The 16,124-nt window shown below is 31.8% G+C and overlaps 1 protein-coding gene across 1 annotated transcript; it reads left to right on the top strand.

Annotated features, from left to right (window-relative positions):
• Positions 1-310: 310 nt before the first annotated feature.
• LOC118038209 (homeobox-leucine zipper protein ATHB-52) lies at positions 311-1,356 on the top strand. The gene has a single exon (XM_035044531.2). The coding sequence runs from the start codon at positions 420-422 to the stop codon at positions 933-935; it is 516 nt and encodes a 171-aa protein (XP_034900422.1). The 5' UTR covers positions 311-419; the 3' UTR covers positions 936-1,356.
• Positions 1,357-16,124: the final 14,768 nt, after the last annotated feature.

Genomic DNA, 16,124 nt, shown 5'->3' with positions numbered 1-16,124 from the left:
TACAAAGAATATAATGCTAATTTTTTTCAACCTTTTTCATTGCTGCTAGTCCTTTATATATATATGTATATTAATATAATTGAATGTCTCTAAAATAAAATGAACATCTTCACGTGATGATCGCGCGCATAGTCCCGGCCTTTTATACTTGAATATTTAAATAGCCGCCTGCATTTCTCTCCACCATCTTTGAAAACATTTTTTTTTTTTTTTTTTTTTTTTTTTTTTCCTGAGTGGGGAGGGGGGTGTGGGGTAGGGTGCCTTTAGGAAGTCTGAAAACCCTTATAATAATACTATAAAACGAAATGAACCCACCAATTTCTTTAACCAAACTTTCCCATTTGCATTAGTTTCAGTACAATCATTTTCCAGCCTTCCTCTCATCAAATTCTGTAAGCTTCTCCAACATCCAAAGCAGAATGGACTTCTTCCATTCTCAAACCCAACAAAAACAACAGTGCTTGCCAAAACACACCATCAAGAAGAGGCTGACAGAGGACCAGGTGAGGCTCCTAGAGAGAACCTTCACGACCACCAAGAAGCTCGAGCCTGAGCTCAAGGTTCAGCTTGCAAACCAGCTAGGGGTGCCGCCAAGACAAATTGCTATCTGGTACCAGAACAAGAGAGCAAGATGGAAGACGCAGAGCCTAGAGCTTGATTATAATACACTCCAAGTGAGACTAGAGAATGCACTCGCCGATAGGCGGCGACTAGAAAGAGAGGTGGTGCGACTCCAAGAGGAGTTGTGGCGGGCTCAACAGATGGTGTTCGCTGTGAACCAAGAAACAGCTGCTCAACCTGCTGTTCATCTTTCTTGTAACTCATCTTGTGATGATAGAGGCAGCTCTAGCTTACATGAGGGAGTCAATGGTACTGAGGTCTTGCAGCTTGAAGAGCTCTATGCTTGTTTGTACGGTGCTGGCGGTGGGGTTTGACGACTGAGGTGAAACAACTAATGTCATCTACCGTATTTTACTGGTTCATCATAATCAATTGCTTTGCTTGGCTTGGCATCGTGGGTGTAGAAATTCCTCTTGAGTAGACCTAGTCCATGCGGTATTTAGCTCACCAACAAATTCACAGATTAATATATATTGGAGTCTACAAGTAATTTGTTGTGAGTGTGATATTTATTAATTAGACCAGGTCTGTGTAGAGATTCCTCTTTACTCAGTAGATATTTGAAGAAAAAGGATGCTTTTTCCTGATGGTGTCCTGAGTGGCCATTGATGTTAATTTCAAGCTTGTAGCAGTTGCAGTGTCATAGTTGATTGATTAGGAGGAGGACTGTGTTCTAGGTCAACTTGTAAAGTAATGCCTCATTAAATGAATGGTTGGTCTTTAAACTTCCTACCAGCTTGCTCCCCTTCTGCTAATTGAACACTTTCAGCAAGTGGCACTTGTCTTCTTACACGGTCACTTCAATTCAATAGTAATGTATTAATTGCTTTCACTTTGAAAAAATTATTTTAAATTATTTTTTATGTTCTCGTGTTTAAATAAAAAATAATTTTAAAAAAAATATATATTATTTTAATTTATTTTTAAATAAAATATATTTTAAAAAATAATCGTTATTATAATAAAAAATAAGTTATTGGTGAGTGTATTTGATACAAAATTTAAATGAAAATGAATTATTATAGGATTAATTGTCAAGGATATAAAGATTTGTTTCTAATCATTTCTTGTGTATTTAATAAATTAAAGCGTAAATTGAATATTAAAGAAGAGAGGAGTATATAATGCGTTATATATGAATGACAAGGGAGAGGGAAAAAAAAACTGAGTGTGTTTGTTTCAAGGGGAAAACAAGAAAGAGGAAAGGAAAAAAATAGTTTAAGAAATGCTGGATAATGATTAGACCTGTAACAATATCGATCTTTATGTTTGCTTAACAATAAAATGATTATTAAAAAAAATTATTTTTGGGTTTTTTTAATCTTGAAAGTATATATTTGGATTAAAATTGTTGTATATTGTTATTGTGATAATAATTTTTTTTTATTATTATTAATATGAGTATCCGGATTAGCTTGTGTACATTTTGATTAATTATATGAGCCCTGAAATTTATGATCATGTAAGTTTCTAGTGGCTAAGAGATTTATGTGACTCGAATTGGTAATTTATAAAGAACAAATCTAGATTCTGATCACTTGAACTCCACATCTTTGTGTTATTTTGATAATAATTTTCATTACAATGTAGGTTGGTAAAAATTAAATTGGTTAGTTTATATAATTTAAAGTGATCAACATATTTTGCATTATCCCATAAATAAACTAGCAGAATAAAGATAGGTTAAATAAATAAGTACACAAATTTAGAATAAAATTCTTACTTGTTGATGAGTTTCGCACAAATTAATAAATGAAATACAAAATATGATACTGCTAAGTTCTCAGTACTGCTTCTGGATAGCCCACCTCATCTAGGGCAAGGATTAAAACTGCTGCCGGAATTAATTATGTTAAATAGAATCAATTCCCACCGTTTTTAACCCATCAAAACCTGCCCTTTTATTATATATATATATATATATATATATATATATATTTTAATACTTGATAGCTTTTCAATTTTAAAAACTTAACGTTTTTTATTTGAAAAATAGAAAGATAACTAACAGACGTAATTCCATGGGTTAGCAAAAAAAAATATATTTTATAGTACAAAAAACTATTTCCAACCTTGAGCGGAAGCCGAATTGAGCGCGTGCATGTGATTTTATCTCAAATATCAAATTGTTTAGGTTTTTAAATTTTAAATTTTTTAATATCGTAAAATCATTGTCATCTAGTGTCCAAAGTTACCATAACAGTAGTATCAATTTTTTTATATATGATGAGCATGTAAACATGATTAATTGAATTTTATGTGCATACACATAACAATAAATGTATTGAATTAAATAAGTACACAAATTTAGAATAGAATAGAAAATAGAAAACGTCGTTGTCAAGGATTCTGTTAAATAAAATAATTTCTTGCTATTTTTAACCCATGCGAATCAATACCCACCTTTTATTTGTAAAAACACACACACAAAACACAAATATAAATCTTTATCTATTTTTTCATGTTATTTATTTCGATTTTATTTTATTTTTTATCTAAGATTAAAATATAATTACATATGGTAAGCTTTGATAGGTGAGAAAATAAAAATTTACAATATTAACTGATGTGAAAGCAAGATTGTTCATATATAGGATATTTAAAAATATAGTAACATTATTTTCCAAAATATTTTTATTTTAAAATATATTAAAATAATTTTTTTAAAAAATTAATTTTAATATTAATATTTAAAATGATTAAAAACATTAAAAATATATTAATTTAAAAATAAATAAAAAATTTATTTTTTTTCAAAACCCTTTAAAGATAAATTACAAAACATTTAAATCTCTGTCGTTCAATGTTTATCTTCGTTATTTTTGTGAGGTTAGAGAGGAAGAAAAGAGAAGGGCAGAGGTCTGTGGCTGTAGTGGAGTTGATTTTGAGGTGTCCATGTAATTAGTCACATCAACGATCGGACTTGATTCAATCAAAGCTGTGGGGTTTTGCTTTGACCATAAGAAAAATACTGCTATTTTATTTTAAACTTGGATAAGCCAATGACTAGATTCCATCTAAAATGGGCTACCATTTTTTGCTGCAGCTTTTGACATTTGGAATTGTCTCTAACGTGACTACTTTACTAACTTCAGCCACTGCTTTTATTTATAGTTTTAAAAACCAGTCCGATCTGATGAATCAATTTAAAACCGGTCTAATAGAAGCTGAAATTGTACTGTAACGAAGAAAAAATTCCATAACTTAGCTCACCTGGCAAAATAGTTGATCTGATAAGACTGATAAAAAATCAGATTCCAACATGTTAATTTTTTTTTATTAAAATGATATTATTCTGATTTAATTTTTTTTTTTATTCGGACGATCTAGTGACCCGGTTAAAACGCGGAACCCGGGCTATGCTTTTATTTCATGACCTTAATCAAAAGTTTCCTTTTTGTCTTTAAAAAAAATTAAAATTTTTTATTTTAAATTATTTTTTTAGTATTTTTAAATTATTTTAATGTGAGGATATCAAAAATAATTTTTTTAAATTAAATAAATATTATTTTAATATATTTTTAAGTGAAAAATATTTTTAAAAAAAATTGTTATTACACTCCAAACCAACACCTAAAACTCAGTATGTATTCTTTGATAAATTTCTATAATTACAAAAATAACAACTTAAAAGTTCTATAATTTGGGATTTTTTAAAAGAAATTGGCATGGTTTTTATACACAACTGCTATTTCAAATAACGGTCACATATTAAAATATTTTTTTTCTACACAAACATATTTGAAATAGCATATGTTTAGTGAATATTACAAAACATCATTCTTTTGCAAATTAATTGAAGTAAACGAAAGTCATCTAAAAATTCTATGAAAAAAACAATGCCCAAAAGATAGGAGTGGAGATTCAATGGCTAAGAAAGAAAAGGAAGATAAGATGATGTGCTGGGAGAGAGAAATGAGGAAAAAAAAAAAGAATAGGTCACTAATGATAATTGGAATTCTGTTTTCGATATATTTGGTATTGTTATAAAAATCTTGACAAGACAATTCTAACTAAATCTTGAAAGAACTCCAAATGAAATTGTAATTAGTCATAAATTAACTAACAAAAATCCTATTAAATTAAGACCATGTTCGGTAGTTATTTGTATGGTTAGAATTGTCTCGTCAAGATATTTTTAATGATACTAGATGTATTGAAAACAAAATTTTAATATATCCCAGTGGTAACTCATTTTTTCTTGACCATTGAATCTTAAATCTTGTTTTTTAGTCATTGAATCATGTTACTTCCCCGTAACTTTTATGAAACTGTATTAAAATTTTTAAATACTTTATAATAAGTGTGCTTGCATATTCTTTTCAAAAATATTTATCAATTAAAAATATATTAAATTAATATTTTATATTTTTTTAAAATTTTTAATATCTTTACATTAACACCATCCAAAATACTTTAAAAAAATATTAATTTAATATTTTTTTTACCCCATAGATTTATTTTAAAAAGCAAGTTGCAGCAAAAAAAAAAAAAAAACACATTAACTTCAAAGCTCTCTTCAAGACCTGATATACTCCAAAATTATTTACAGGAGGCCTCAGAATTTTCTCTTTTTTTATAGTTGTTCAATGACCAATTCAATGCGATATTATTCAGGAAATGGAATACTAAAAAAAATATTGTTCAATATCTGGTTGCATGAAGAACAGAAGGTGATGGCCATAGGAATATTGTTGGAAGAATGAATGCAGTTCGCCATCACCTTACAATTTATTCATATATTTTTTTTTTGTTCCTTGTTCTTCTATAATAAATAAGCTTTGACCTTTGCCAACCAATTTTGATCCGCAATATTATCTGATATAAAGAGGATCCAATGATTCCTCTTCATGATTTGAATTCATTTTGTAGTATTTCTTGATATCACAACTCACAGTTACATATTAAAATGATATAGGTTACTGATATCACAAATACTGGTTAATATGGAATTTTTCTGACCACCACAGATCTGGCGCCCTCATAAATACTGATTTCTCAAGCCAAAGTCCGGGACTGTTGCCGTTAAACCATAATGTGGCAGAGATGAAAATTCACCTCAGTTCACATTAGCCAAGAAGTTAAGCAGTGTGTGCCCTGTGAAGCTACTGGGGTAAAACGACGGAACATTTCATCAATTTCAGACACTGAAGCATTAGACTTGCATGCAATATTTAGACAGATGGTTGTTCTGATTTGGTGCTCAAGCTTCTAATCATCTGCAGATTCCACAGTTCTCAGATCCACCATAGATGAAGGATGATGATATCGATTAGTTCGACGTTCCACCTTCCAATCGTCATTCTTTGAGATGGTCTCAAGTCCTATGAGGATACTGGAACTAATCTGTCTGCAGCTGAAAATGGTGCTCCTTAATGGAGAAACCAAAGTTTAAATATACAACTCATAGATGCAACTTCACAAGAACAACATAAACACATAAGCATGAGTGTGTTTGCATGGGGACACCGAACCGGAAACATTATTTACGCACACGTATGATCATAGACGATGGAGGATAGTCCAAACCATTGAGAAATTGGGCTTTAACTTATATTTTAGGTTTAATTTATATGAACTTTCAGTTGAGTTTTATTAATTTGGCTTTATTTGTTGGGTTTGATTTAATTATTGTTGGATATTTTATTTAGTGAGCCATAAACCCAATCGCTTATTCTATTTAGGGTTTTAGTATAAATACCCTATTTTTCTAAATGTTAAGAAACTTTTGATGATTAATGAAAAATTGCAGACTTTGCATATATCCAATCCCCTTTCTTCCTCTTCTTTAGCTTCTTTCTTTCTCTAAAACTTCTTTCTTTTCTTATTTTAATTCTTGTTATTTATTGTTCCGCATCAAATTTGGTATCAGAGCACGACTTTTAATTGTTCTTACAATTAAACGATCTATGTATTTATGTTTAACCCTAGATTAATATGGGAAAAAAAAATCGTTATTGTTAAAAAAAAAATTGTTCATCGGCACTGTTCATCTTCGATCTTCAGTAGCGGCGCCCCGCCATCATCTGCGCCTCAGACAATCACAACGGCAGACACCACCGAGAAGACCTGTACATTAGTCCCACAGAACGATTGGCCATTCTACATCAACGCCGATCACAGCCAACGATCACAGTCAACGATCACAGCCACCGATCACGAGTCCAAGTCGATTCACTGCCTTCAACAACCCGCAGCGCCGTGGCCACAACAGTTCTTTATCTTCGGTTCCAAACCATCAGCCGCAACCACCACTGACTCGCACCCCAGGAGCAGCAGCAGTGCCACCGTCCACAGTGCTATCACCTCAGCAGCGACAACAGATCAAAAGGACCCCGTCTAGCAGCGACACCACAGACACCACCGCCTTTTCCCTCACACCGCCAGACCCAAGCAGAATCACGAAGCCCCATCAGAATCAGCAAGCTTTGTGCGCCGTCGCCGACAACAGCGGCAACAGGTCATAGAAGCCAGGAAGAAGGAAACAGCAGCTTGCAAGGCAAATTAATTAACCTGCCACGTCATCATTCAGAGACAGCATCTAGCAACATATTCGACACGCCACCTGTCACGTCATCACGCCGAGGCAGCAATTGTGTCAGCAGCTACGTCAGCCCTCTAAATCCACATCAGCCGCCACGTCAGCATGAGAAGCCACATCATTGTCCGCCACATCAGCATGAGTAGCCATGTCACTCCAATTGCCATGTCATCTGAGGTCCATCCGCGATCGAATTCGACGATTTGAATCTTGGTTGGTAAATTACTCTATTTTTGGTTTGTTGATTTTACCTTTTTGGTATTGCACTTAGTATTCGAAGTTATCATTGATATTACTTTTGTGCCAAAAAAAGAAAAAAAGAAAAAAATCTCACCTAGCATTTTTATTGTTAATTATGTTCTTCAACCTCTTTCATCAATGATAGCTAATATCTTGTTCTATTTGATAATTATAAATTCTTGCTTGTGACATCGTGTTTGATTAATCATTTACACTTAAAAAAAATCTAGTATTACATGCTTATAATTTTATTAGTGTAATTTGTTCTTGATTAATCTCCACATTTAAAAAAAAAAGATAAAAAAATATTAGCTTTATTTTTGTATTGTGATTTTACATGCAAGAACCATTTGTGATCTCAATTCCATTTATAAATTAGTGTTGCAGGCATTTGTGTCATGATCATCTAGTGTCCAAACTTAAGTTTACACTTACTGTAGACTTAACTTTTAGTGATACTTTTATGAGCATTTAAAGGGAACTGCAAACTTAGGTGATCAACATGTTTAAGAGAATTAAGCCCCAAGAGAGTTTTCGAATAAAGCACTCAAAGACTAATGAATATCACAAGAACAATCATTATGGACAAGTTCACTCTGAGCGCCACCAGTATGACTATCATTTAGGTTACTCTAAACATGATGACTTTGATGAGCGAGTCTTAAGTCCTAACAAAATAGAAGCTCCCACTTCTGACGGTCGTTATGACCCTTGGATATTTGATATGTGGATCTGTGATATGGATAGATTCTTTGAGTGGCATAACTTGTCTGATAATAGGAAAGTTAAATTTGCTAAGATGAAACTCATTGATGAAGCCAAAATTTATTGGATAGATGTTGAAGATTGTTTAGAGATGAGAGGTAAACCTCCTATAACTAATTGGATTAAAATGAAACAAAAACTTCAGGAGAAGTACCTACCCCAGTCTTATAGGAATAAACTCTTAGACCAATGGAACAATCTAAGACAAGGGAATAAGTCTATCAATGAGTATATAATGCAGTTTAATGATTACATGATTAGATGTGCCATAAGAGAGAATGAAATCATGACTTTGCGTAGATTTTGTAAAGGCTTAAATGATGATCTTAAAAGAGAAGTTGTATTTCAAGGTGTATCTACCCTCAACCAAGCTTATACCTTAGTTCAAGATTACAAGTTGGTCACGAAGAATCAAAGGTTGAATCGTCAGGGCTTTTATAGTATCCCTACTAGGTCTCAATTCAGAAGTAGTGATTCTTTGTTAGGTGCTTCACCCCATAGACCTAATCCTAGTAGCGCCCAACTTTGTAAGAAAGACAGGGGCAAACGAGTTGTCAATGAAGTGTCTAAGGTGAGTTCAAAAGTTAAGTGTATTAATTGTTTAGGTTTTGGTCATATCTCTTTAGATTGCACCTCGAAACCCTTAGTCGTCCAAAAACATAAGGATATAGGTAAAGAAGAATATTGTAGTGTTGAAGTGTATGAGCCTAATCTTGAGGATTTTAGTGACCTAGATGATGAGGATGTGTAAGACGAGGGACTTAACACAATGAGCCTACATGAGCTTGATCCTGAGGTTAAGAAAGAGTCTGATATGTCTGCTTTAATAATGGAGGAAATTTTAGGAAACTCTTTAGTGGAACCTCCTATAGAGATAAGTATGGTCTTAGAAGAGTCTCATGATATTAGTCCTCCTAAATTACCTGATTCCTCATCCCACATGCTTGGTGTCCAGCATTTCATAAGTCTAAAGCAACATGTTGAGCTTTTTGACCTCTTACCACATATACGTGATGAAAAAGATGAAGATAATCCTAAGTTACTTGATTGTGTCCATACCATATCTACACAGGTTTCGAACAATGCTTGTCTCATTCCACACCCTTAATCATTTAGTGTTTATAGTTACAAACCTAAGGAGTCGATGGAACACCTTCCCATATCTCTTCATGATAGGATGTCTAAGTTAGCTGAGTCATTACCATGTAGGGTTTATAATTTGCATATTGAGATCATGAAACAAATTCAAACAAGTAATGGACAATACAAATTCCGAGCTGATTTACTTAAATATCATAATGCACTTAATGTTGGAGATTATTTCATGATACAGATTAGACCTGAACGGTGTCCTTTGGAAACCGATCATAAATTGCAAGTAAGTAGTGCTAGACCATTCAAAGTATTGCAAATGATTAAATCAAATAATTATGTTATTAAATTGCCATTAAACTTTGATATTAACTCTACTTTGAACATGAAAGACCTCAGTATTTATAAAATACAGTCTACCCCTGATGCTCCTTTTGATACCCCTACCTCATTATCCATATCTTTGGCACAAAAGGAACATATTAATGCTATTTTGAATGCACAAGTTGTTTTTACCAGGGATGGTCAACTTCAGCAAATCCCAGTATATGGACTCTACGACCAAATTCAGATTATACTTGGATTATCAGAGATACATCACAATAGCTTGATCCTTGTCTTTGAGAGCATTATCGGAGTTGCCTTGACCTATACTCGACGGGGTCGAGTTCTTCCAACCTCGGGAGAATTAATGGGGACACCGAACTGGAAACATTATTTACGCACACGTATGATCATAGACGATGGAGGATAGTTCAAACCATTGAGAAATTGGGCTTTAACTTATGTTTTGGGTTTAATTTATATGAACTTTCAGTTGAGTTTTATTAATTTGGCTTTATTTGTTGAGTTTGATTTAATTATTGTTGGATATTTTATTTAGTGGGCCATAAGCCCAATCGCTTATTCTAGTTAGGGTTTTAGTATAAATACCCTATTTTTCTAAATGTTAAGAAACTTTTGATGATTAATGAAAAATTGCAGACTTTGCATATATCCAGTCCCCTTTCTTCCTCTTCTTTAGCTTCTTTCTTTCTCTAAAACTTCTTTCTTTTCTTATTTTAATTCTTGTTATTTATTGTTCCGCATCACACACCTTACATATATGTAGATTTCTGATCTTGAGGGCTTAATAATAAAATTTACTCTTAATCATGAGGTGTGTAACTCAACTGGTCAAAATCTAGATTTGCTTCTTAGAGATCATTAGTTCGAGTCTCACAAACCTCAGGGCTACTGGAGACTTATATGGTCGTTAATTTTAGAGCTCATGGATTAGTCAAGTGCACTCAAGCTAATTCGAACATCAACGTTAATAAACAAAAACATATATATATATATATATATATATATATATATATACTACTCTCAAAAGATTTCTCACTGCATGGAAGGGACAGGCATATAATGAGCTAAAATCACAAAGCTTTTCATCAACTGAGTTGATACTGCATCAACCTGATCGCTTGTAGTGGATTCAAATAAATCATTCAGAGCTTGGTGAAATCATCGAGTATTTGGAAGGGGGAGGAACATCACAGCAACTCTGTTTTAGCTCATAACAAAATCACTCTGATAGTTGATATGCTCTGTCAAAATCAGCTCACAAGCACTCTACATTTCAGTGATATTACCGTCCTCAACCTCATAGATTTCAAGTTCTCTCAAACTTTCAATTTTGAGATGCAAAACAATCTATTCTATCTTTAACACTTCAAAACAAGGTGAGTGCAGATCGTTCAGATTGAAATTAGACTTATAGTAACATCCTTATAAGATGTGCGGCGTAACACATCCAGAGAATCCCCTTCCAAGACTACGAATCCAGCAGTCTCATTCTCCAACTACGCTCTAGGCAATACAAGACAGGGAAAACTGATTGAATTTATGACATGTCATAGTCCACAGGCCTTGTCAGACACAATCAAGATGAATCGAATATCACCACAATTAGTAAAAGTGTATCTCTCTAACTTCAGAGGTAACGCTACTGTGTATTTGACCAAATGATGAAGGGAAGAAAGGGGAAAGAAAGTCTTTGGTGACTGGGATTTGAATTAAAATTCAAAAGAAAGCTGTGACGAGAAAGAAAGAGCAAACAACCACCATCCTTGCAACAGTTCGTTCAAAGAATCCTATCCCGAAACAAAACAACTGCAAATTCTGACCTAATCACTGAGAATTTTGAAATATAAAGGCGTGATATAGAGTTCCAAAAACAAAACCCACTGACCACACCACAGAAAAACCTAAACCAAGAGTACTTGACCGGCAAAATAAAAAAATGAAATTCAGCACTGCTACGTAGAGTGCCTCTATACGCTACGGCAAGCAGCAGTTGCAGCATTCATTACCAAGTGACCTTCATGTTAAGACCAAGAAAAATTCTCAACCCCTTCATCTATTTAAAATGATTCTACCACCTCACCAAAACAACAGGAATTTTAATACAGGCCAAAGCCTCTGAATAAAAGGAAAATAACATCATGAGCTATTAAGGAATCCAACTATTTTATAACAAGAAACATAAACTACCTGAATCCCCTAATAATAATTAAAGTCTCAAAGAAAAACTAACATGCAATACCATTACAGTCAACTATTGAGTGACATCATCTAAACATAATCACTAAACGACATAAATAAAAAATAGCTGAAACTTCATAGAACCAACAATTATATAAACAAGAAAAAAAATTTATCAATACAGAGAAAGAGTGGACCTTGAATGTTGTCAGGTTTCTGGGAAGAAGAAGCAGAAGAACCCATAGCTCGAACAGAAAAGGAGCTTCTCTTGTGCAGTTTAAAACAGAAAGAATCTAAGACAAAAGGGTTGGTTTTCGGAGCTTATACTACGACCATGACTTGAAGCCATCGCTAATGCTGACACCTTAAACAAAGCTGACAAACATGTTGTTCAAAATATGGTTATGCTACAGAAGTAATCAAATGATGTTGTGATCATGAAACGTTATGCTTTTATCCAATTACTAACCGTAGATAAAGTTATGACGATCAATGATTTGTTGATTAGGGGGGCACTTGATCCATAGGAATATTGTGCTCTTGGAAACACATGAATTTTTTGGGGTGATACGTAGCTTTCTTGACTTTGACCAGATGGAAAATGGAGGTTCTGTATTTTCCGCGTGGATAATGCTATATCTCTAGAATGGTTTTTTAGATGGGCTAACATCTCTACTAGGCCCACTTTTTAGCCCAAACACGTTCTTTTACATTTGGGCTTTCTAATGTCCTGCTTTTTATCGGACCTTGGTTTTTGCGAATGTGATACTTTCATGTTTAGATAGGGTTTGATTTGAGGGTGGTTTTTATTTTTTTTGTGAAATTTAATTGAAAAACATGTTTTTTTTTTATCTTTTAAAGGTATAGTCACCTAAATACTTTAAAAAATCGGTTATAGTATTATCTTGTTCATGCGCTATTTATTTTTTTTTAATTTTTTTTCTATATGAGCCGAAACCACGAATGATTGATTTGTCAATCTTAGTAAATAAGAGGTAATCTTTTGATTTTAAAGAATTCAGACTTGGCCTGAAAGTTTGAGCTTTAAAAAGATCATACATTAAAAAAAAAAAAGCAATTATAAGTCAATAATATACTTATTAGAAGTGTGGTCTATCCTTTCACCTTCTATTATCTTTGTAAAGAAAGAGAAAGAACCCCTATTTCCATTTCAAACAAACAATATCCTCTCTTAGTTCTTCTTTTATTTATTTTTACCTTATTATATGTATGCTTTTAATGTTTTTACGTGACTGACGAAGATTTGTGAAACTAGACCCATAATCTTTGCCTAGATTGTGATTGCTTTGTCTTCTCTTTATTCAAATTGCAGGGTGGTGTAGCTAAATCAAACTTGACTGGGCTATATTAATGGAGGGGGTGTATGCCAAGGATCGTCTCTCAGGCAGGTTTGCCTGACTTCATTCTTCATCATATTCTGTCTCTCCTGCCCAGCAAAAATGCACTCCAAATGAATGTCTTGTCCAAAAAATGGAATTTGTGCTTGATACTTATTCTAGTTTAGATTTTCGCTGGTGTGAATTTGAAAAAAAACATAATTTTAACTGATTTGGAACCTATGGATCTTTGGGTGGCATTAACAGGTTCGTTTGTGGTGTTGAAAAGCAAGCATGACTTGCTTTGGGGGTTGAGAGATCACTATTTTTAGTGTTTGGGTGGTTGAACCTGCTTTTTTATATGAAAATTTAAATTTTTTGTTTTAAATTAATTTTTAAAATGACTTTGGATCATTTTAATGATCTAATATAAAAAAAATTCAAAAAATAAAAGATATATTATTTTAATATATTTTTAAACGAAAAACACTTTAAAAGATAACAATTATCACTATTTTCAAACATCTTCTTATCAGGAATCACTTGTTTCGTGGATGTGTATGTTGATAGTTAACAAAACACTAAAAAAGGTGCATTTTGGATGGTGTTTTGTTTTATTTGCTTGCTTGTTTTTTTTAAATCTATTTTTTTCTTTCAATTTTTTCCTTTTAACATTTATTTTTTTAGGATTATGTTTCATAATTTATTTTGATTTTTATGGGATCTCTCAGTCTCATAATTTGAGCTGTGAGTTTGACATATTAACCTGTTGACTTAGGTTTTTTTCCTTTTTAATTATTTTTTTTTAATTTTATCATTCAATATTTTATTGATAAGAAATTATGCTTCATGATTTGTTTTATGAAGTTATTCTAGTTGCATGATCCAATTCATAGGCTTGGTGGGTTAACACGGGTTGGTTTGAATAGTTTTTTTAGTTTATTTTTTAAATTATTATATTTTTCAATTTCATTGAATTGATTGAGAATTATACTTCATAATTTATTTTTATTTACTTTCTAAGAAGCTATCTCAACCTTATAAACCAGGTGTGAGTTTGGTAGGTTAATTCAGATTAACTCGGATTAGTTTTTGGTTTGTTTTTTATAAGGTTAACTGAGTTTCTTGATTGGGTCAAGGGTTTAGTGGGTTAACCCGGGTTGACTTGGGTAATTTTTTTGTGTTTTTTTTTAATTGAATTTTTTTTCTTAGTTTCATGCTCCAACATTGAGTTGATTGGGTATTGAGTTTTATAATTTGTTTCAATTTATTTTCTATAGAGTTATCTTAGTCTTATGACTTGGATTGTGAGTCTAATAGGTTAACACTAGTTGAATTGGATCGTTTTTTTGTATTTTTTTTTATTGAAACTTTTTTTCAATTTCATTTTCTAGCATTAGGTTGATTGAGAATCGAGTTTTATAATTTGTTTCAATTCACTTTTTATACGGTTATTTTAGTCTCATGACATAGATTGTGAGTTTAACATGTTAACACAGGTTAACTTTGGTTGTTTTTTATGTTATTTTTAATTGATTTTTATTTTTAATTTTATTCTTCAATATTGTATTGATTGAGAATTAGGTTTTATAATTTGTTTTGATTTTATTTTTATTAGTGTTTTATGGTCTCATAATTAGGGTTTGAAGATTTAACAAATTAACTCATGTCGATCCAATATTCTCTTATCTTAATATTTTTTTAAAATATCATCTTAAATTTTTTTAACTCAATCTATGTTTTTACCAATTATCCAAGTTATTTTTAAAATTAGCAAATTAATTGAATTATATTGGATCAACTTTCACGTAATTAAAATTTTTTTTAATGAAAAATATTAATAATATCTAAATATTTTTTTTATGTATTACAATTTTTTTGATAGATCCGTAAGAGTATGGATCAATTATCTAATTTTTACTATTGTAATAAATGATACACAGGGTAATAGAACCGCGAAAGACTGCTTGGGCTTGCAATTTTGCACTCCAAGTTATGACACTGTTCGTTTTGTCAGCAGAAATTTCAAACGTGCAGGCTCTCTTTTTTGGGTCCAAAATTAGTCATTCAAAAGCCCGTGGTTAAGTCCACAATAATTCTTGCAAGAGATCCAAGAACGGCCCGTTTACATGGGTCCTATTCGCTACGAAAGGAAAGCCCATGTTCACAATATACAGTCCAAAGCAAGGACAGCCCAGCTTAATATAGAAGGAAACCAAGCTGCGCAGCAACACAGTAGCAGATCTCACACTGCAAAGAGATAAGAAAATGTTGTTGAATATATTTGTACTTGAGTGGAATATTATTTATTTGCCCTAACTGATTCATACTGAAATGTGAGACTGTGATTGGATACAGTAAAAAAAACACTAAGATTGATAGCCTGCGTGACGATATGGATCGGTTCAAAATTGTTTTTAACTAGAAAAAATAAGTTTAAAAAACAGTTATAATTTTTAAAAAAATTAAGAGAAATTCAAAAATCAGTTTAAATTTTGATTAATTAAATAATATGATAAAAATATAGGACAACAAAAATACAACAAAAAATTAAAAAAACAATATTAAATGATAATATTAAAAACAAATCAAGATAAAAAAAGATTTCAATCCATATTAACTTTTTAAACTGTTACCTGAGTTATTAAATCGGAAGCGCTATATATAAAAAAAATAAAGGTTAAAATTACACAAAAAATTCACAATAAAAAAAACAATAAAAAAATGAGGGTTAAAATCACAAAAAAAAAATAAAATCAAAAGGAAACAATAAATTTTCAATTTGAGAGTTATATTGAAAAGAATAAAATCATTAACAAAGGACAAAAATCAAAAGAATAATAAAAAAAAAAAACACTACAAACTTGGATTGCAGTGTAAAATTAAAAACAATGAAATTTTTATAAAAGAATCAAGGAAAAAAAATCAGAAATCATAAGAATAAGGATCAAGTATAAAAACATCAAAACATAATAATAAAAAAAATTAAACGTGCATAATTT

The sequence above is a fragment of the Populus alba genome, chromosome 1 (genome assembly GCF_005239225.2).
Source record: "Populus alba chromosome 1, ASM523922v2, whole genome shotgun sequence".
NCBI classification, from domain to species: Eukaryota; Viridiplantae; Streptophyta; class Magnoliopsida; order Malpighiales; family Salicaceae; genus Populus; species Populus alba.
The sequence above is the reverse complement of the archived record's forward strand: the minus strand, read 5'-3'. Positions and strand labels throughout refer to the sequence as shown.